At 36.9% G+C, this 21,236-nt stretch overlaps 1 protein-coding gene and 1 long non-coding RNA gene across 3 annotated transcripts in view; one reads left to right on the top strand and one right to left on the bottom strand.

Annotated features, from left to right (window-relative positions):
• The window catches only part of LOC131804054 (uncharacterized), a 79,640-nt gene extending 58,985 nt beyond the window's left edge, over nucleotides 1-20,655 (top strand). For both annotated transcript variants that reach the window (XM_059126330.1, XM_059126329.1), the window contains exons 3-16: nucleotides 2,185-2,312; nucleotides 10,013-11,099; nucleotides 11,497-11,669; nucleotides 11,732-12,895; nucleotides 12,968-13,098; nucleotides 13,837-14,195; nucleotides 14,272-14,417; nucleotides 15,443-15,552; nucleotides 16,351-16,484; nucleotides 16,556-16,887; nucleotides 16,951-18,444; nucleotides 18,506-18,823; nucleotides 18,885-19,225; nucleotides 19,757-20,655. In XM_059126330.1, coding sequence (XP_058982313.1) covers nucleotides 2,185-2,312; nucleotides 10,013-11,099; nucleotides 11,497-11,669; nucleotides 11,732-12,895; nucleotides 12,968-13,098; nucleotides 13,837-14,195; nucleotides 14,272-14,417; nucleotides 15,443-15,552; nucleotides 16,351-16,484; nucleotides 16,556-16,887; nucleotides 16,951-18,444; nucleotides 18,506-18,823; nucleotides 18,885-19,225; nucleotides 19,757-19,899 — 6,060 coding nt within the window. In that variant the 3' untranslated portion in view covers nucleotides 19,900-20,655. The remainder of the gene's footprint in view (nucleotides 1-2,184; nucleotides 2,313-10,012; nucleotides 11,100-11,496; nucleotides 11,670-11,731; nucleotides 12,896-12,967; nucleotides 13,099-13,836; nucleotides 14,196-14,271; nucleotides 14,418-15,442; nucleotides 15,553-16,350; nucleotides 16,485-16,555; nucleotides 16,888-16,950; nucleotides 18,445-18,505; nucleotides 18,824-18,884; nucleotides 19,226-19,756) is intronic.
• LOC131804058 (uncharacterized) lies at nucleotides 7,736-8,404 on the bottom strand. Its single transcript, XR_009342883.1, has 2 exons — nucleotides 7,998-8,404; nucleotides 7,736-7,932 (listed from the first exon to the last, which is right to left on the bottom strand). It is a non-coding gene; the product is annotated as an uncharacterized LOC131804058 (long non-coding RNA).
• Nucleotides 20,656-21,236: the final 581 nt, after the last annotated feature.

Below are 21,236 nucleotides of genomic sequence, written 5' to 3' on the forward strand. Positions count from 1 at the left end.
TTAACTAAGAGTAAATAATGGAATGCCATTTGCAGTGAGGAATTAAAATTTAACAGCTCTTATGAGACAAAGCCCACAGATACGAGTATATAAAGAAAGTTCATTGTGTATAAAAACAAAAAATATATATCCAAAAAGGTTCGGATTTTGGCATGTTGCTTTGTCAATGTAACATGAAATAAATAACACAGAATGAAAATGTTTCGGATTTGCTTATGTACTTAATTTAAGATGTATAGCCCCGAAATCTCACTTGAGAAGATCGTTGAGTGTTTTTAAAAGTCTTTAAAGAATTTATGTAGGTAGGAAGCCTATATTATCCACTAAAAAACAGTAAGGAAATGTCAAAAGTCGGGCGGGCCCGACTATATGAAACCCTACACCACTATGCATATTTAGTAGAGCTCCCGTAACAAAAAAAAATATTTGAAATAGATTATACCACCTATCAACATTTGGCTTTAGAGAAGTTATAGTTTGATTTCAGAGGGAACTAATATATCGGAGCCATATCCAATTCTGAATCGACTTTCACTAAATTTGACGGATACATTTTAATTTTTTATCACTTCGAGAAGGATTATATTAAAAATATATATATCGGAGCCGAATTCCGCAAAATGGAAACATACGTACCGAAATTCACTCCATTTGGCCTGATATTCGCCATTATTTGCACAATAAATCTGAAATCGGATTAAGGATAAAATTTGGCAAAGGTATTTCTGAGCTCTATAAGATATCTGGTACCAAATGTCATTGTTGCCGAATGCATATTACGAGTGTGAGGAAATTAAAAACCAAATCGGATGAAACATATATATGAGAGTTATATCTGAACCGATTTGATGTACTTGCATCTAGACTGAATTCGGTCGGATGTATCAAAATTCAGGTCTTTTGGTGTGAGGAAATTAAAAACCAAATCGGATGAAACATATATATGAGAGCTATATCTGAACCGATTTGATGTACTTGCATCTAGACTGAATTCGGTCGGATGTATCAAAATTCAGGTCTTTTGGTGTGAGAAAATTAAAAACCAAATCGGATGAAACATATATATAAGAGCTATATCTGAACCGATTTCATGTACTTGCATCTAGACTGAATTCGGTTGGATGTACCAAAATTCAGGTCATTTGGACAGATATTGGCCATTTTGTACACAATTAACCCGAAATCAATTGAAGATATATATGGGAGCTATATCCAAATCTGAATCGATCTTAATATAATTTGGCAGAGGTATTTTTGGGCTGTATTTTATGTCTGATACCAAATATCATTCTTGTGGCATGGATATTACGAATTTGAGGGACTTAAACACCTTATCGGATGAAACATATTTATATGAGAGATATAGCTATATTTGAACTGATTTTCACTAAATTTGATGTGTTTGCTTCTAGACGGAATTCGGTCGAATGTGCCAAAAATGCAGGTCATTTGCACTGACATTGTTCATTTGGTGCACAATTAACCCGAGATCGGTTGAAGATATATATGGGAGCTATATCTAAATTTGAACCGATTCTCACCAATTTCAATAGGAGTTGTCCTTGAGTCAAACAAATCTTGTTTGGAAAATTTTATCTCAATCGGATAACAAATGCGACCTGCATTTTGTTCACAAAAATACATGGACGGACAGACAGACTGACATGCATAAGTCGACTTAGAATGTGATTCTATGAAGATCCTCAAAAGTAACTTTAGGTCTATCTCGCTTCCTTCTCCGTTTAACAAACAAATGCACAAAGACAGAATATATTTACCACTATGTGGTATAGGGTATAAAAATGCAAAGTTGATATTTTTTGACATTTTAGGAACGCCGAAGAAAAAAAATCATATTTGACAGATTGCTTTGACATACCTTCTTCTTCTATCATGCGTATAAGAAAATATTTAAAAATCAGTTTATTTTTTTAGAATTTTTTTAGATATTTTTTGACATATTGATGTTCACAAGTGCTGATGTGTCCATCTTGATTATTCTACCATCGCTAAAAGCGAGTAGAATTGTTACTTTATTTTAGCCAAGTCCACAAGATTGTATGGTAGATATACCCCCTTCTCTGTATATATTTATATTTATATAGCAACAATTTATTATTATCAATGTTCAAACACAGTTGACTTATCTGCTTTCTACTTTTTTTCTTTATTACTATTTTACAGATTCTTCGTGATGCCCAGACCCTGTCAGAACGGATGAATCATCGTGGTGCTTGCGCCTGTGACAATGACACTGGCGATGGTGCTGGTGTTATGGCTTCTATTCCCCATGATTTGTATGCCAAAGCATTGTAAGTAATCGAGTATGGTGACAAACCAATTGTGTTTAAATCTCAATTTAAATTAATTTTATTGATCAAACTTTAGTTCATAGCACTTGAATTGAACTGCACCAAAAATTGAATTCAACAAAAGTAACTACCAGTCAGACATTTGTTCAATATATTGCGTCATAAAATTTGAATTTGGCTCGCAGCATAGGTCTGTTTTATGACAGCTTCGCGTAGTGAATTTGTTTTCTCATTGGCAAATATCCAATAAGAAAAGCGAAAAACAAACCCACTATTATTTTTGTTTGTTTTAAATAGTTTTTGTTGAAATAAAAACAAAAAGCAACAGCAAAATAGTTTCCATTGAACCAATAATAATGAATGGGGAAAAGTATGCGAATTTTCATTTGCCAAAAAATATTCTATTTTGTTTTGGTTTTTTGATTTTGAAATTTTTTTTTGTGAAGAAATTTTTCATAAAACTTAGTATCTGTCACAAGATGACACAAAATACATTTTATAGCATTTGAATTGGTATGGCTTTCATATTGGAATATAAAGTGTATTTGCAAAATATTGAAACAGTTGAGACATTAACTGTGCACCGAAATCTCAATGAATTATGGAAGCCAAAGAAACTACTTTGCCTTTATTCCTTCCACTTTTAGTGGCACCCTATTGAGATCTTCTAAAACATTCTATCTAAATGAAGCCGACGAGAACTAGAAGTGTCAAAAACGCCTTTAAAATACATCTTTATCATGAAGTCCTTTAAAAAGTCATATTTTTCTAGAACAGAAGTTCTTTGTCTAAAAAAAAACTTTGGGAGTTTTCTGGCTATACAAAACATACAGGGTGATGTGAAAAAACCACAACAAATTCAAACGCCATAATTTTTACATTTTTTTTTTCTAAATTTTATTGAATTAAAGCAAAAAAAAGTCGGAAATAGCATCAAATTTTAGAATAAGTTTAGATTTGTTCGAATTGGTCACCTTGAAAAGCCCAATGAAACCGTCACACGCTGCCCGAATGTTGCTCTGCGGTATTTTGGACCATTTCCGGCGAAGCGCTTGCTTGAGGCGATCGACACTTTGGTATTTTTTAGTGCCAACCTTGCTTTCCAACATACTGCAGATACAATAGTCCAACGGATTGGCGTCCGGAAATTTTGATGGCCATTGTGCGCTGGAAATGAAGCGAGGAACCTCATTTTGTAACCATTCTTGGATGGCGCGTGCTGAGTGCGATGGTGCTGAGTCCTGTTAGAATGTCCAAGGTCTACGTCCAAAATGTTTGCGTGCCCAAGACTTTAATACCCCCTCCAGAATATTTTCACGATAATATTCGGCATTTATTCTGATGCCACGGTCGATTAATACGAGCGAAGAGCGACCATCGGCTGTTATGGCGGCCCACACCATCACTATGGGCGGCGCTTGAGTTCTGGTGGCCAGCCGAAGGTGCACATTTTCAGCTGACCTCTTTGGCAAGTAAACACGATCATTTTATACCCTACACCACAAGGTGGTCAGGGTATTATGTCTTTGCGCATTTGTTTGTAACAGGCAAAAGGAAACAAGATAGACCCATAGTTCCTTTTGATGACCTGCATAGAATCACATTCTGAGTCGATTTATGCATGTCCGTCTGTCCGTCTGTCCATTTATTTTTGTCGAAATCGGTTCAGATATAGCTATAGCTCCCATATATATTTTTCATCCGATTTGCTATTTTTGTCGTTCGCAGCCGTAATATGCACTTTGTAACAACAATATTTGGGGAAATATATCAAATACAGCTCAGAAATACATTTGCTAAATTTTATCGAGATCGGTTCAGATTTGGATATAGCTCCCATATATAACTTCGTCCGATTTACCTTTTATTGTGCACCAAACGTCTAATATTTGTTCAAATGGGATGGAATTTGGCACTTACGACGGAATTGAATCTAGAAGCTAATATGTCAAATTTGGTGAAGATCGGTTCAGATATAGCTATAGCTTCCATATATATTATTCATCCGATTTGTTATATTTGTTACCCACAACCGTAATATGCACTCCGTAACAACGATATTCAGGGAAATACATCAAATACAGCTCAGAAATATCTTTGCCAAATTTTATCGAGATCGGTTCAGATTTGGATATAGCTCCCATATATATCTTTATCCGATTTCAAATTAATTGTGCACCAAATGGGCAATACAATTCCGAATTTAAAAGATACAAATGCTTCGGCATATTTAGTCCTTTGAACTTTAAATTATATTTATAATCATAGCGTGTATGATTGAATTCTCCCATAAAAACTTTTAATTGTTATGTGGAGCTCTACTAAATTAGCAAAGTAGTGTAGGGTATCATAAAGTCGGCCCAGCCCGACTTTAAGACTTTCTTTACTGGTTTCTTTCTGTTGCGGTGTCAGTTCTTGCACTTTTTTAATTTCAATGGCTTTACCCCGAGCTCATTTTTCAATATTTTCCGAATGGAATATTGCGATATGTTCAGCTCACGAGCCATTTTTGACCCACTGCGACGCGGGTTTCGATCAAGTCGATTCTTTACTTTACGAACTATTTCTGCTGATGTTGCTATTTTCTTCCGTCCTGTTCCGTACCGACACGGTAACGAGCGATGGTGTAAGACACACAAATAATTTATTAACATTTAAATGCTGGGGTGTTCTAACGATAGCCACTTGTGTTTTTCCAGCCAAATATAAAGAAATCACACTATCACGCTTGAATTCCATCACGAATAAGTTTTTTTTTCTGGAAAATTTTCACCTCAATGCTATTGCACGCTTGTAAATAATATAATGAGCTGTCACGAGAGGCTTAGTAATGACAGCAGTCTGAAGTTGGTTGCAGTTTTTCATCACATCCTGTATGTGGGACCTATACCTATATCTTAACCGATTTTCACCAAATTTAATACACTTCTTCCAGGTTCGTCCTTGGGTCAAACAAATGAGTTGTGCAAAATATCATTTAGATGTAATATCAGCCCAAATTGAATAGTTTTTTTTTCATATTCAACCGAATTTTTCCACTTGACGAAACTCGGTCCGGTGTATCTATTGTTCCAATAAATATTTTTAATCAAATTTTTTGAAAATCGATTCAGAGTCAACTCTGAGTTCCCAAATTGTGACTACTCTAAAGCCATGATACGCATTCAAATGTAGAAGTAGATCATACCAACTATGAACATTAGTTGGTATGATCTACTTCTCATAAATTCCAAAACATAATTTTTTTTTGTAACGGGAGCTCTACTTAATACGCATAGTGGTGTGGGGAAACATATAGTCGGTCCCGCCCGACTTTTCACCTTTCCTTATGGTTTTCACATATTCTTATCCATTTGATTCGAACTCCTTAGGATTTCCGTAAAATTACCTCAAAATTCTAAAAAAAAAAAAAAAAAAACAAAAAAAAATCGAATGCTCGAAACAAAATTAGCACAATTTGCAATATGTTACAATTACGATATTTCAAGGTTATTGGCAATTTCATGTACATACATATGTCTATTTATAAACTAAAATATAAATAAAGTGGCAGTGTAGACTGATTACTTAAGTCGACGACGAACACAGCTGTCCGCCTAGCCTAGCTGCTGTAATGAACTTGAATTGAGAGAAATTATTCGTATCTGTAATAATTACAATTTGCAATGTTGAAAAAGTACAACAGTTAGACAAGTAAGTCACATTCAGTGGATTTTGTTGTTGTTATCATTAGCGTTGTTGTTGCATTTTTTTGTTAAATATTCTCTTAAATACTTTCATTGTAAATGGATAAATTATTGCGTTGCGCGTTGTCTCATCAACGTTGTTGAATTGAAAAAATGCATTTTGTTTGGAACATTTGTAAATTGACTTGAAAACGGTCTAGCCTGTTGCTGTTGTTGTTCAGTAATTAGTTCTACAAATGACATTTTTATGTACTTCTAATTGACAAATATTTAAATGCTGAAATGAATTTGTTTGCCAGCAATTGTCTAAGTGACTGGCGGCCAGTCTCGAGATATTATGAAGTGATGTGGGCTATTTTTAGTCACAATGTGGTTAAAGTACAGGGTGAGATAAAAACCTGCGACAAAGTCAAACGCCATAATTTTTACATTTTTTTTTCAATTTTAGAATAAGTTTAGATTTGTTCGAATTGGTCACCTTTGGCACGAATTATGGCCTTCAAACGGCCAATGAAACCGTCACACGCGAAGTGCTTGGTTGAGGTGATCGACTTTTTGGTATTTTTTAGTGCCAACCTTGCTTTTTGAAAATACTCCAGACACAATAGTCCAACGGATTGGTATGCGGAGATTTTGGTGGCCATTGTGCGCTGGAAATGAAACGAGAAACCTCATTTTGTAACCATTCTTGAGAGGCACGTGCTGAGTGCGATGGTGCTAAGTCCTGTTGGAATTTCCAAGGTCTGCGGGCAAAATGTTTACGTGCCCAAGGCTTGTATTAAAGCTTTCCAGAATATTTTCGCCTTAATATTCGGCATTTATTCTGATGCCACGGTCGATTATTGAGAGCGGAGAGCGACCATCGGCTTTTATGGCGGCCCACATCATCACCATGGCCGAAGCTTATTTACTTTTCGAACCATTTCTGCTGATGTTGCTATTTTCTTCTGTCCACTACCTTGACGTCGGGCTATGCTACCAGTATCATGGTACGAGACACAAAAGATTTATTCACATTTCAAAGCTGGAGTGCTTTAACGATAGCCACTTGTGGTTTTCCAGCCAAATATAAAGAAATCACACTATCACGCTTGAATTACATTACGAATAATTTTTATTCTGGAAAATTCTCACCAAAATGCTTTTGTACGCTTGTAATCAATATAATGAGCTGTTACTGGAATAATTTTAACAGCTGTCGGATGAGTGGCATAGAAATGACAGCAGTCTGAATTTGGTTGCAGTTTTTTCATCTCACCCTGTATGGAAAAAGAACGACAAAGGCAGTTTTGTTTAAACAAATTATTTTAAAGCCACATCAGTTAAATTTGTCAAAACTTCAAAATATGGCGGGCCATGGCCTGCAGACTTTCAAATGTGTTCTACAAATAGAATTTTATTGGGACTTCATAAAAATGTACATAAAATTCATGGGGATTTTTAAAATATCCCTCCGATTTTTATATATTTTTGCCTTTCAAATGCCGGATGTGCATAGACTTTGAGCTAGACTTCATTTAATAACATTCTCTAAAAATATCCCAAAACTTTCTGGAGATTTTCAAATTTTCCCGAAATAGTTTTAATTTCAATACCCCAAAATGTCCCGCAAAATTCCTGGAGATTTTCAAAACTACGCTCTCTTTATATTTTTGGCATATTTTTCATCCCAACCTTTCAAATAGCTGCTCTGCATAGACTTTTGAAGGAACTTCTTACGAGAACATATACCAAAATTTCCCGTAAATTCCTGGGTTTTTTACCGGTATTTTTATATTTCCACACAATTCTCAATATAAAATAAATCATTCACATCTCAAGTATATTGTAAAAAAACAACTTCCAACCTTTCCAATTTGTCACTTCCTCAATCGAGTTAATAACCTTCAATTATCTGTTACGGAATCACTTCGTATGCACATTCTCGATATCTTCTGTAATTGGAAATGGGAAAAAGCACAACAAACAAACTGGTTCAACTTTCAAGATTTACACTTACACATACGCCAACTAAATATAATCAATATGAAAGTATTTGATAAATATTTTATATTGAGACGTAATTAGGCAGACGATTTCGTTTTTCCCTTTCCATCTCTCGCCACACAAAAAAGGACAGACCTGTTTTTGTTTACCAGCTGGGCATGAACTTGTACGTGAATTGAATTGTATTTATTGCCGTGCACTTCAAGTCCCGTTGTGTGTTTGAAATATCATGTAATCAATACAGACAGAATGTGTTGAAATTACATCGCAGTATCAGTTGTGACAATCTGTGAAATTTACTAGAATTGAATTGCATCGCCGGATAGGGAGAGAGAGAGTAAACTAATCATGTTATTTGCTAATTCAATTAATTAACGGCGTCACAGTGCACACTGACAGATGAGAACAGATGTGTGTCAAAAAGCACAGGGTAACAACAACAAAAAATTAGAATATTTTGAAAATATTTTTATGAAAACAGGTCTACTTTGGCCAAGAGAGTTTTTACGGTTTTTCTATTGTCAGAAGAGCTTTTATAGGTATTCTTTATTCTGAAGGCTTCTAGAAGTCTTCTATAGCCAGGCGACTTTTTATAGGTCTTCCTTAGTATTTAGAAGTCTTTTAAAAGCTTTTAGTGTTATTCTATGTTCAGAGGCTCATTTACAAGTCCAATATATCCAAATCTTCCATAATCAGAAGACCGCTCTTCAAATGCAGAAAAGCTTTTACAAGTCTTCTATATCCAAAGGCCTTTCGCAGGTCTCCTCTAGCCAAAATAGTTTTGATAGACAAAAGATCATTAACAGCTTTTCTAAAGCATAAAAGCTTTGACATGTTTTATATATCCAAAAGGGCTTTTAATCGGAAGACCGCTCTTCAAATGCAGAAAAGCTTTTACAAGTCTTCTATATCCAAAGGCCTTTCGCAGGTCTCCTCTAGCCAAAATAGTTTTGATAGACAAAAGATCATTAACAGCTTTTCTAAAGCATAAAAGCTTTGACATGTTTTATATATCCAAAAGGGCTTTTACAAGTCTCCTATTGCCAAATGACCTATTATAAGTCTGATTTTACAGGTCTTCTTTAGCCAGAAGAGCTTTTACTTGTCTCTTGGAGCTAGGCCACCTTTTACACGTCCTCTTTGAACAAATGAGTTTCTGCAGGTCTTCTACACTCAGAAGACCTTTTGCTGGTATTTTGTATGTAGAACCTCTTTTACAGGTCTTCAAAAGTCATAAAAGCCTGCAGCTCTTCTATAACCAGAAAAGCTTTCTCAGGCATTTTATATCCAAAAGGTCATGATGCCAGAAGAGCTTTGAAGGCCTTCTAAAGCCGGAAGAAATTTTACAGGCCTTTTATATCGAAAAGGGTTGTTACAATTTTTCAAAGGTATTCTTATGCCAGAGGAGCCTTTAGAGGTGTAGTATATACTGAAGACACATAGCAGGTTGTTATAGGTAAAAGACTTTCAAAAGGTCTTCCTAATCCAGAAGACTTTTCACACGCCTTATAAAGTCTGTAAGATTGATAGGTATTTTATATTTGGAAGACCATTCAAAGGTCTTCTATAGGTAAAATATTTTTTACAGTAATTCTATAGTCAAAAGAAAGGTTTCCTAGGTCTTTCATCTCCAGAAGAGCTTTAACAGACCTTTGAATACCCTTAATATCACTAAAAAATCGCATTTATATAGCCAGAAGATCCCTTGCTGGTTTCCTAAAAGCTTTTACATGCCCTCTATAGACAGAGGAGCTTTTACAGACCAGAATACGTATAACTGATCGTTAAAGGCAAATGACTTTCAACATGACTAAGCCAGAAGACCTTATACTGAACTTTTTGGCCTACAGATCTTTCAAAGGTCTTCTAAATGCAGAAGAGCATTGAAAGATCTCTTATATTCAGAAAAAGTCTTCCAAAGCCTACAGTAATTCTATAGCCAAAAAAAGCTTTTCTAGGTCTTCTATGTCCAGAATCATTAAGGGCATTCTCTAACTAATCTCATTTCTTCCCATTATCCCATTGCAGGTCTTCGGAGGGTATTCAATTACCCGAGCTTGGAAATTATGCCACCGGCATTTTCTATTTGGATGAGAAAACTCATCAAGCAGCTGAACAAGAATTCAATGATTTGGCCAAAAGCTTGGGTCTAGATGTGTTGACATGGCGCAGCGTTCCAACCAATCCAAATGCCATTGGCACTGTGGCCCGCAGTTCGGAGCCATTGTCACGTCAAGTGTTTGTTGTACGTCCGGCCGGCATGGATGACGAGACATTCAAGCGTCAAGTCTTTGTGGTGCGCAAACGGGCCAGTCATGAACTGGCCAAGGAGGGCCGTCGTTTCTACATTTGTTCTTTGTCCTCGAAGACCATTGTCTACAAGGGTCTCTTCACGTCTGATCAGCTCTGGAACTACTATACCGATTTGAAAGATCCACAATTTGAAACCTATCTGGCATTGGTACATACACGTTTCTCCACCAATACGTTCCCCTCGTGGGAGCGGGCCCATCCGTTGCGTGTCCTGGCTCACAATGGTGAGATTAACACATTGCGTGGCAATGTCAATTTGATGAAGGCCCGCGAGGGCGTCATGCAGAGTGAGGTGTTTGGCGAGGATTTGAAAAAATTGTATCCCGTCGTTGAACCCAATCTCTCGGATTCCGGTTCATTTGATTGTGTACTGGAATTTTTGACGGCGGCCAGTGATCGTACGTTGCCCGAGTCGGTGATGACCATGGTACCCGAGGCGTGGCAAAACGACAAGACAATGCCGCAGGAGAAACGTGATTTCTACCAGTGGGCTTCATGCGTCATGGAACCCTGGGATGGTCCAGCCCTAATTTCCTTCACCGATGGTCGCTATATTGGTGCAGTGCTCGATCGTAATGGCCTGCGGCCATCGCGTTTCTACATAACCAAAGAGAATATTTTGGTAATGGCTTCCGAGGTGGGTGTCTATGATGTGGATCCATCACAGGTTACATTGAAGTCACGTTTGAAGCCTGGCCGTATGTTGTTGGTCGACACCCAGGAGAAGAAATTCATTCAAGATATTGAATTGAAAACGTACATTGCAAAGTCTCGCCCCCATTCGGAATGGTTGCAGCAAAAGGTGAGTGTGTGATAGTAATACTCTAAAGTGACCTACAAAAAATACAGACCTACCGGGCATCACTATAACACCACAACAATTAATACAAATAATTATCCCAAATTCAAAAAAAAAAAACTAAATTTTTAAAAATATTTTCTTAATATTCCCAAATTTTTCTTATGCCTCAAATTAATACAATTCAAATTTTTTGGAATTTAACAGATGGTGAGTTAAGGTTTTCAAAATTTCCTCCTTCTTTTTTTGTTTTTGCTTTCTCCAAGTATATTTTGAAATTGATTTAACAAAGCCTATTTGTTTGCCCCAAAGCTTTGCCTTAAAAGAGTTTGAGCTTTTGTTGAGCTTATTTAATATTGTTGAAAATTCGTTTCTAAAATTATCTATTTTTCAATACTAGATTACCTTGGATGAAATTCGCAATGCCAATGTTTTCAATACGGACAATTCGAATGGAGCTCTTCAAGCTGTTGTTGATCCCTCACAGCAGGGTATGTTGGATCCCAGACTCTCCCTGTATGGTTATACAAATGAAACGGTCAACATGCTTTTAGTGCCAATGTTTAAAAACAGGTAAGAATTTTTAGATTGTTGTTGGAAGTTTCCGAATATTCAATTTTTGTTTGTAATTACAGGAAGGAAGCCTTAGGCTCCATGGGCAATGATGCCCCTTTGGCTTGCCTCTCAACATTCCAACCCCTACCGTATGAGTATTTTAAGCAGTTATTCGCCCAAGTTACCAATCCCCCCATCGATCCATTCCGTGAGAAAGTCGTTATGTCTATGCAATGTCCCATTGGACCCGAGGCCAATATCTTGAAACCATCGGCCGAACAGGTCCATCGCATTTGGTTGAATAACCCCATACTAAGCATTCCAGACACCAATCTCTTGAAGCGCAACACTCATCGCGGCTGGAAGACCAAAGTTTTGGACATGACATTCCCCTATCAAGATGGTGTCCAGGGCTACATTGATTGCATCGATCGCATTTGTCGTGAAGGTGCCAATGCCGCCTCGTCCGGCTATCAATTGTTGTTGTTATCCGATCGTAATGCTGGCCAAGAGGGTAAAGCTCCCATCTCCGCTCTACTGGCCTTGGGTGCCCTTCATCATCACTTGATCGAAACTTACCTGCGCATGAAGGTGGGTATTATTGTTGAAACCGCTGAAGCTCGTGAAGTCCATCACATTTGTGTACTTTTGGGTTATGGTGCTGATGCCATTTGCCCCTATTTAGCCTTCGAATTGGCTCAAGCTTTACGCGATGATGGTGTGATTAGTCCCGATGTTAGTGACAAGCAAATCTACTCAGCCTATGCCCAGGCCATAGATACCGGCATTGCCAAAGTTATGGCCAAAATGGGCATCAGTACTCTGCAATCGTACAAGAGTGCCCAGATATTTGAAGCCGTGGGCATGGGCCCTGATCTCATCAATAAATGTTTCCGTGGTACTCCCTCGCGTATTGGTGGTGTCTCTCTGGAAATGTTGGCCCGTGAGGGTTTGGAACGTTTCCAAATGACCTATTGTAAGGTGTCAATGGATACGCGAATTCTACGTAATCCTGGTCAATACCATTGGCGCCATGGCGGTGAGGCTCACATTAATGAACCGGCATCGATCGCTAGCCTCCAAGAGGCGGCCATTTCGAAGAATACCAACGCATTTGAAGCTTTTAAGGCCACCACCATGGAGAGTGTGAGACGTTGTACATTGCGAGGACAGTTGGAGTTTGCTAATGATCGTCAAAAGATTGACATTTCCGAGGTAGAGCCGGCCAGTGAAATTGTCAAGAGGTATGGAAGAATGAAATTAAAGATCTTAAGGAGACGATTGTGAATTTTGGTATTTCTTTTTTTTTTTGCTAGATTTGCAACTGGTGCCATGAGTTTTGGTAGTATTTCGCTGGAGGCCCATCAAACCTTGGCCATTACCATGAATCGTATTGGTGGCAAGAGTAATACTGGTGAAGGTGGTGAAGACGCCGATCGTTATTTGAGTAAGTATGGAGAAGAATAACAATTCAACTTTGATGAATAAAGATTTTTCCAAAAAACGTAATTTATATATGCTGAATAAGAAATAGTTTAGGAAAGCTTCATAATCATTTGTTAAGAAAAAAATCTTCGGCTTTGAAAGATTTTAATGGCTGATTAAAAAATAAGTTTTGGCCCAAAATACTTCTAAATTCATTATATTGACTCTGTAAAGCAATAAAAAAGATTTGTGTTCAATCAACGGTCCTGAAAGATTTTCAAAATAGGCTTTTTAAATTGTACATTTTGGATGTAAATAATTTTTTTGAACAAAGCTACACTATTGACCTTCCAAAAAAAAGGTTCAAGAGAAAAGTTTTTAAATAAGGTCAATGGTTTGCCTTTTAAGAAAAGACTCCTCCAAAAAGATGTTTTCTTAATTTTTCATTTTTTTCAAGAGCTTAAAAATGTTTTCTGAAAAGTTTAACACAGAAAGGTCTTCGAAAAGTTTTTTTGATTCCACATTTTTTGGGTCTAAAATGTGTTTAAAGAAGGCTTTTTTATGCACTATTGTGCCCTTAAGGACCATACATTTTTCATTCACGAAAGACATTGAAACAAACAAGAAAATCCAAATATCTTCGCAAAGAAAATTGAAATTTCTGAAAATTGACAATTCTTTTTTGCAAACATCTTTTTTCTTATAGAATATTTACTTTTCTTTACAAAACCTAACACCATTTCCACCTCTCAATTTACAGATCAAGATCCTCAAAATAGCCGTCGATCCGCCATCAAACAAGTGGCATCGGGTCGTTTTGGCGTTACCGCCTCGTATTTGGCCAATGCTGATGACTTGCAAATTAAAATGGCCCAGGGCGCTAAGCCTGGCGAGGGTGGTGAATTGCCAGGCTATAAGGTTACCAAAGACATTGCTAAAACTCGACACTCTGTACCCGGTGTTGGTCTTATCTCACCACCACCACATCACGATATTTATTCCATTGAAGATTTGGCTGAACTTATCTACGATTTGAAATGTTCCAATCCCAATGCTCGTATATCGGTTAAACTTGTATCCGAAGTGGGTGTTGGTGTGGTGGCATCCGGTGTGGCAAAGGTAAATATACATATACATATTCATTACCACATCGAATTACTTAACAGGTTATTTTGTTTATTATAATTTAATGCAGGGCAAAGCTGAGCACATTGTTATTTCGGGCCATGATGGCGGTACTGGCGCCAGTTCCTGGACTGGAATTAAAAATGCCGGCTTACCCTGGGAATTGGGTATTGCAGAGACTCACCAAGTGTTGGTTTTAAATAATCTACGTTCAAGGTGAGTTGGCCCATGTTCTTTTAAATAGGTTATTCTGATTCAACACTAACCATTTAGAAAATATAAAAAAAACAACACATATGTATATTGACAGTATAATATATATAAAAATATACCTAACTTAAATCCACCTGGTTATCCAGATGACGAGTTTCTTCAATGGCCTTGTCGTCGGAGCCGAGGATTCTAACGAAGTGAGCCTTAGACTCAAAATGCGCGTCGCGTTGCGTACATACAGTGTTTTCGAGAAAAAGAAACCGAGAAAGAGAGAGAGAGCGAGAAAGAGAAAGAGCTTGAATTTAGGATCTTGATGTCATTTTCCAACGAGAAATAAATTAAAGGGAATAACAAATTCCACATTTTCGATAAAAACATAAACGCTTGCAAAATGAACACACACATATACATGGAATGGAGAATCGTTGAATGGAAATAGTTCTTAACGAGCAAGAACCTCCCCAAAATGAAGATGAAATCCCTGAGGAAATCAAAGGAATGTTTGGCACAACCCCCCCTCCACAATCTTGAAGGATGATTTTGTTGTGTGTGTCAATGGATGTGAGCGTTATAGTTTATTAACGAAACGTTGGCGTAACTACCAATCGAAAATTGAAATGAAACTCCTCATTATGATCTGTTCTTAATACAATTCCGTCTCTCAATCTAATCATATGATTTCAAAACGAAAACACGCACACACACATATTCAAATCAATCATCATGTCACTATAGTCGTTGATCCTTTAGAAAACCAATGTATGTTGTTCGCTATGTTGCTCAGACACAACATCTTCTCCTCTAAAATCGTCCGTCCCCGTCGTATCGTTCGTTCGCTCGATCGTTCTTCATCAAGCTGCTGCAGCGGCGGCTCCATTAGTAATTCTATTTTTAATATTATTTGACAATGTTTAGAAATTCTTCTAATGTTTGGTTTTTCTTTTTCAAATTTCTATGTCTTTGTGTTGCTATCCCAAAATGTTGCTGACCAATCATCGCGTGTGTGTTGCTTCCCTCCATGGCAACAGAGTTGTTGTTCAGGCTGATGGTCAATTGCGTACCGGTTTTGATGTTGTTGTTGCTGCCTGTTTGGGTGCTGATGAGTTTGGTTTCAGTACAGCTCCCCTGATTGTTATGGGTAAGTTGTCGAATCCCCCAGAAAGTGTAATTTTGTCTAAAAAAAATGAACTTACAAAATTTATCTATTATAGAGTATGTATCATGCAAGGTCTTCTATTCTATAAAATACTTTTGGAATATCTTATATTCTACCCAACTTTTAGAAAATGTTCTTTTGTACTCAAAAGAAGAAGATATTTTATTCTACTCCATATCACATTTGGAAGGGTTTCCATAGTTAAAAGTCCTTCTGAAGGTCTTCTATTCTATTATATTCTATTCAATTCTGCTCTTTATAAAACTAGTGGAAGACTGTTAGGAAGTTTTCTTTCCTCCTCCATAGAAGACTTTCAAAGAGTATTCTCCTTAAAAGAAGAATTTTAGAAATAATACCCTTAGAAGCCCTGCTATATTATGGGGAAGATCTTTAGATCATACTTTATGGAATACCTTTATATGACCTGTTATTCTATTCAGTAGAAGCTCCTTCAAATTAGTACTATTCTATTCAAGTAAGCACAAGGTCTTCCATACTATAGAAGGTGTTTAAAAGTACTTAGTTTTGATATTCTATAGAAGACCTTTAGCTTCTATTCAGTACAAAACATTAAGACATTTTTATAGTCTATAGAAAAACATTGGGCGACCTCCTATTCTATGACGATTGAAAAAAAATAATTTAAGGGACTTAAGTAGGGAAGGAGTATCTTCTCAAAATCTCTCAACATAAAGAGGTGTTAAGACCAGAAAAAATCCAATTTGTTTTATTTTCTTTTTTTCAATTTCTGATATCTCTTGACATTTCATTCTTTTTCAGGTTGTACCATGATGCGTAAATGTCACTTGAATACATGTCCAGTGGGTATTGCCACCCAGGATCCGGTTCTGCGTAAAAAATTCACCGGTAAACCAGAGCATGTTATCAATTTCTTCTTTATGTTGGCTGAAGATGTAAGTTCTACCATTTTACACGACTATTTTTTTTTTTTTTTCATTTTTTAACACAACTCACATTCTTTTAGATCCGTAAAATCATGGCCAACTTGGGTATACGCAAATTCCAAGACCTAATTGGTCGTACCGATCTACTGCGTGTGGCAGATAAGCTGTCCACCAAGGCCAATACTCTGAATCTGAATATGCTTTTGACTGATGCTTTGACTCTACGTCCCGGCACAAATATTGTCGGTGGTTCTGTGAAACAAGATTTCCAATTGGAAAAACGTTTGGACAATGAATTGATTGCAAAAATACAACCCATCTTCAATGGCACGGAAGATAATGTCACCGTCAAGATGCGCATTCACAATGAGGAGCGGGCATTTGCCTCGACTCTCAGTTACCATATTGCTTGGTATGTTAGAAAAAAGTAGAATGTATATAAACATATTTATAACGATTTATTTTTTAACTGTAGCAAATATGGCGAAGCTGGTCTTCCCGTGGGTAAAACTATGGATATTTTCCTAGAAGGTTCTGCTGGCCAGAGTTTCTGTGCCTTCTTGCCACATGGCGTTAATGTCACCTTGAAGGGTGATGCTAATGACTATGTCGGCAAGGGTTTGTGTGGCGGCAACATTGTTATCACACCACCCGATACGGTACCCTTTGAATCTCATTTGAATGTAATTGTTGGCAATGTATGTTTGTATGGTGCCACTGAGGGTCGTGCCTATTTCCGTGGCATTGCTGCTGAGCGTTTCTGTGTACGTAATTCCGGAGTAACCGCTGTTGTTGAGGGCGTTGGCGATCATGGCTGCGAATATATGACGGGTGGTTTGGTTGTTATTTTAGGTTTGACTGGCCGCAATTTTGCTGCTGGTATGTCCGGTGGTATTGCCTACGTTTATGACATTGATGGTTCATTCAAACCCAAAGTAAATCCTGAACTAGTAGAACTATTACCTTTGGAGCTGGCTGGCGATGTTGCTCAAGTCAAGGAACTCCTAGAAGATTTCATTGAGAAAACTGGTTCCAAAATTGCCAAGGATATTTTGGATAACTGGGATCAGGAACAGGCTAAATTTGTTAAAGTATTTCCGTTGGACTATCAGAGAGCTCTCAAGGAACTGGAAGCTGAAAAGGAAGAGCAGCAAAATAAGACCGATGATGTTAAGGCCATTGAGAATGGCAAAGCCAGCCATGAACCCAGTGTCAAGGATATTGAGGAGACTATACAAGATGTTGCCATGGAACAGAAGAGAGCTGATCGTGTCTTGGACAAGACCAGAGGTTTTGTTAAGTACAAGCGTGAATCTGCTCCATATCGTGATGCTGGTGAACGCCAAAAGGACTGGGAGGAGGTCTACAATTTCCCTCACGTTCGCAAGAATCTGAAGATGCAAGCGGCCCGTTGCATGGAATGCGGTGTCCCATTCTGTCAATCGAATGCGCATGGTTGTCCTTTGGGTAACATCATACCCAAATGGAATGACTTGGTATTCCATGGTGATTGGAAGGAGGCTTTGCGCCAATTGTTGCAGACCAATAACTTCCCTGAGTTTACTGGTCGTGTCTGTCCTGCACCCTGTGAAGGTTCCTGTGTTCTGGGAATTTCCGAACCGGCGGTGACCATTAAAAATATTGAATGTGCAATCATTGATCATGCCTTTGAACAAGGTTGGATTAAACCAGAAATCCCTGAAACCAGAACAGGCAAACGTGTTGCCATTGTGGGTTCGGGTCCATCTGGTTTGGCTGCAGCCCAGCAACTCAATCGTGCCGGTCACTTTGTTACAGTCTTTGAGCGTAATGATCGTGTAGGTGGTTTACTGCAATACGGTATACCAACCATGAAGCTATCCAAGAATGTTGTTAAACGCCGTGTTGATTTAATGGCCGATGAAGGCATTGAATTCCGCACCAATGTTCATGTTGGCAAGGACATTAAGGCTGAAGTTTTAATGAAAGAGTAAGTTATGGTAATAGGTTTAAATTTTTAACGTTAAAAAAAAACAATATTCTTTACATAGATATGATGCCGTGCTCTTGACAACTGGTTCCACATGGCCTCGTGATTTACCCTTGGCCAATCGTGATCTTAAGGGTATACACTTTGCCATGGAATTCTTGGAGGCCCAACAAAAGAAACAATTGGGTGGTAAGAATGAAATTATTTCCGCCGAAGGCAAAGATGTTATTATTATTGGTGGTGGTGATACTGGCTGTGATTGTATTGCCACCTCATTGCGTCAAGGAGCCAAGAGTATTACAACATTTGAGATTTTGCCCGAACCACCAAAAGGCAGAGCTGCCGATAACCCATGGCCTCAGTGGCCCAAGGTATTCCGGTGAGTACAATTGAAAACAATTCAAAAATCACATATAATACTTTATTTTTCTTTCCCCCAGTGTTGATTATGGCCATGAAGAGGTCCGCCTAAAATGGGGCAAAGATCCCCGCCAGTATTGCACTACAACCAAAGAGTTCATTGGTGAAAATGGCCATATTAAAGCTGTCAAAACCGTTGAGGTTGAATGGACTAAGACACCCACCGGTGCCTGGAGCATGAAAGAGGTGGCTGGTACTGAGAAACACTTTAATGCTGATTTAATTTTATTGGCCATGGGCTTTTTGGGTCCCGAGAAAACTGTACCCAATGAACTTGGTTTGGAATTGGATAATCGTGGTAATGTCAAGGCTTGCAATGGTCCATATGGTACCTCGAATTCGAAAGTATTTGCAGCAGGAGGTAAGTTTTATCAAGAAATATAGTAGAAATGCTACTTAGTTAAGGGGATTTATACAGAGCCAAAAGGCCTCTGAGGTCATTTGTATTCCAAAAGAAATTCTCTGAAATATTCTGTATAATAGCAGGTGACCTTTGAGAAATTTTCTTTATCAGCAGAAAATGTGTAGGACCTAACCAAATATAGTAGCGGTGACTTAATTGAGTACTTTAATCGAAAGATCACTTAAATTTGACCACATTTCTCAATACATGTGGTTTTTGTGATATTAAAGTATGGGCAGATGTGAACATGCCTGGCCAAGTAATGTTCGAGTTGTTGTGGAACGTAGTCTGGGTCTTCGAAAAGGTTAACAGATGTTAGGGTTATTTGTGTACTCTTTAGTTTTTCATTTTGATTCCACCTTTTGCAATTTTGGATCTTTATTATTAGGTTATAAATAAAGGCCAAAATTATTATTATGGCAGCTTCAATCTGATCAACATCAAATTCTTTTTATTAAAATTGCATTGTTTCCAATTTTCTATTTCCAGATTGTCGCCGTGGCCAATCCTTGGTGGTATGGGCAATTACTGAAGGTCGTCAAGCTGCTCGCCAGATCGATAGCTATCTAACAGGCCGTCCTAGTGGTCTTCCGGGTCCTGGTGGTGTTGTGGATCCTACTAAAAAAGCTTAAATATATACACATATAAATTGATGATATTAATTTAGTTTTTATAATTATTAATAATTATTTTATAACACATGTCTTTGTACTTCTGTTTTTTTGCCCAATACACCCACAAGCGAAACGAAGAAAAACCGACTATGTTTTCACATATTTTCTTTAACTGTTACATTTAAATAATTTATATTTTAAGCTTTTTTACAGAAATAAGAATTCGAGTCTCGCTAAATAGAAATATTATTTTGTTTCCATTTTTCCTCAATTTAATGATTTGGTTACAAGGGTTTGTTAATTACAAATTGGGTCATAATCAAAATCACAACTGTTGCAATTGATTGAAAAAATAAATTAACTAATCAATATTTGTTAGAAAACTGCTTTAAATTGTTAAAAAATGCGTTTAAGTACCAAAAAATTCAAAACACATACACAGTTTATGGTCAATTAGCTGCACGTTTTTGAAATATTTACATAGAAAAAAAAATAGTTGTAAACAATATATTGAAAAAAAAAAAACCGTCACTACAGGATCTCAAAAAATCATCCTAATCTACGAAAAACATTTTCGGTATGAACATGAAGTTTTGCATCAAAAGAATGAAAAAAAAAATTGATGAGGCAGTCTAAAACCTCATAAGACAATAACTAGAAATTTAAACAAACAAAAATCTATACCTATTAAATGACTATTATTTATACAAACAAAAAATTATTTATTATATTTAACAAACCAAAACAAAAATGAAAATAAACTGAAAACTGTTATTTGGTGTGCTGATTTCATTTACATATATTAAAATATAACTATAAAATCTTAAGATTGGTGAAAAATACAAAATTCACACAAAAATATTTTAAAACAGTGGAGTTCATATAATTGGAATGTTTGTTGATTTTACATAGAAAATAAAAGGTATAGATGAAGGTCTTGTCCTCAATACTAGAGTCTTCCAACAGATTAACTTTTCGAAATCCGAAGAAAGTTTTCTTTGAAAACATTCCAAAAAAAGAACACAAAAAAAGTTACTTTGTATAAAAACTATTATACAATGCTCAAGTTCGCCGTGAATTTAGTAATGCAAAGTAAAAGCAATTTCTCATTAATTCCATTTAAACCAAAAGTAATGTTCTATAAGTTGACAAAACCTTTGTTTCCAATTATGTGAACACGACTGCACTTTAGATTGTAACTTAAAATTGGGCAAATTGGACAGTTTGTTATTCGACAACTAAATGAAAATTCAAATCTTGTACTCATGCACAACTGAACAAAACCTCTAATCTACTAATCTGGTTTCCTATTGTATGCCAAAAAATATCTTTTTGGAAATCATATCCAAAATCAA

Source organism: Musca domestica, unplaced genomic scaffold, assembly GCF_030504385.1.
Source record: "Musca domestica strain aabys unplaced genomic scaffold, Musca_domestica.polishedcontigs.V.1.1 38, whole genome shotgun sequence".
In the NCBI taxonomy this organism is placed as follows: domain Eukaryota; kingdom Metazoa; phylum Arthropoda; class Insecta; order Diptera; family Muscidae; genus Musca; species Musca domestica.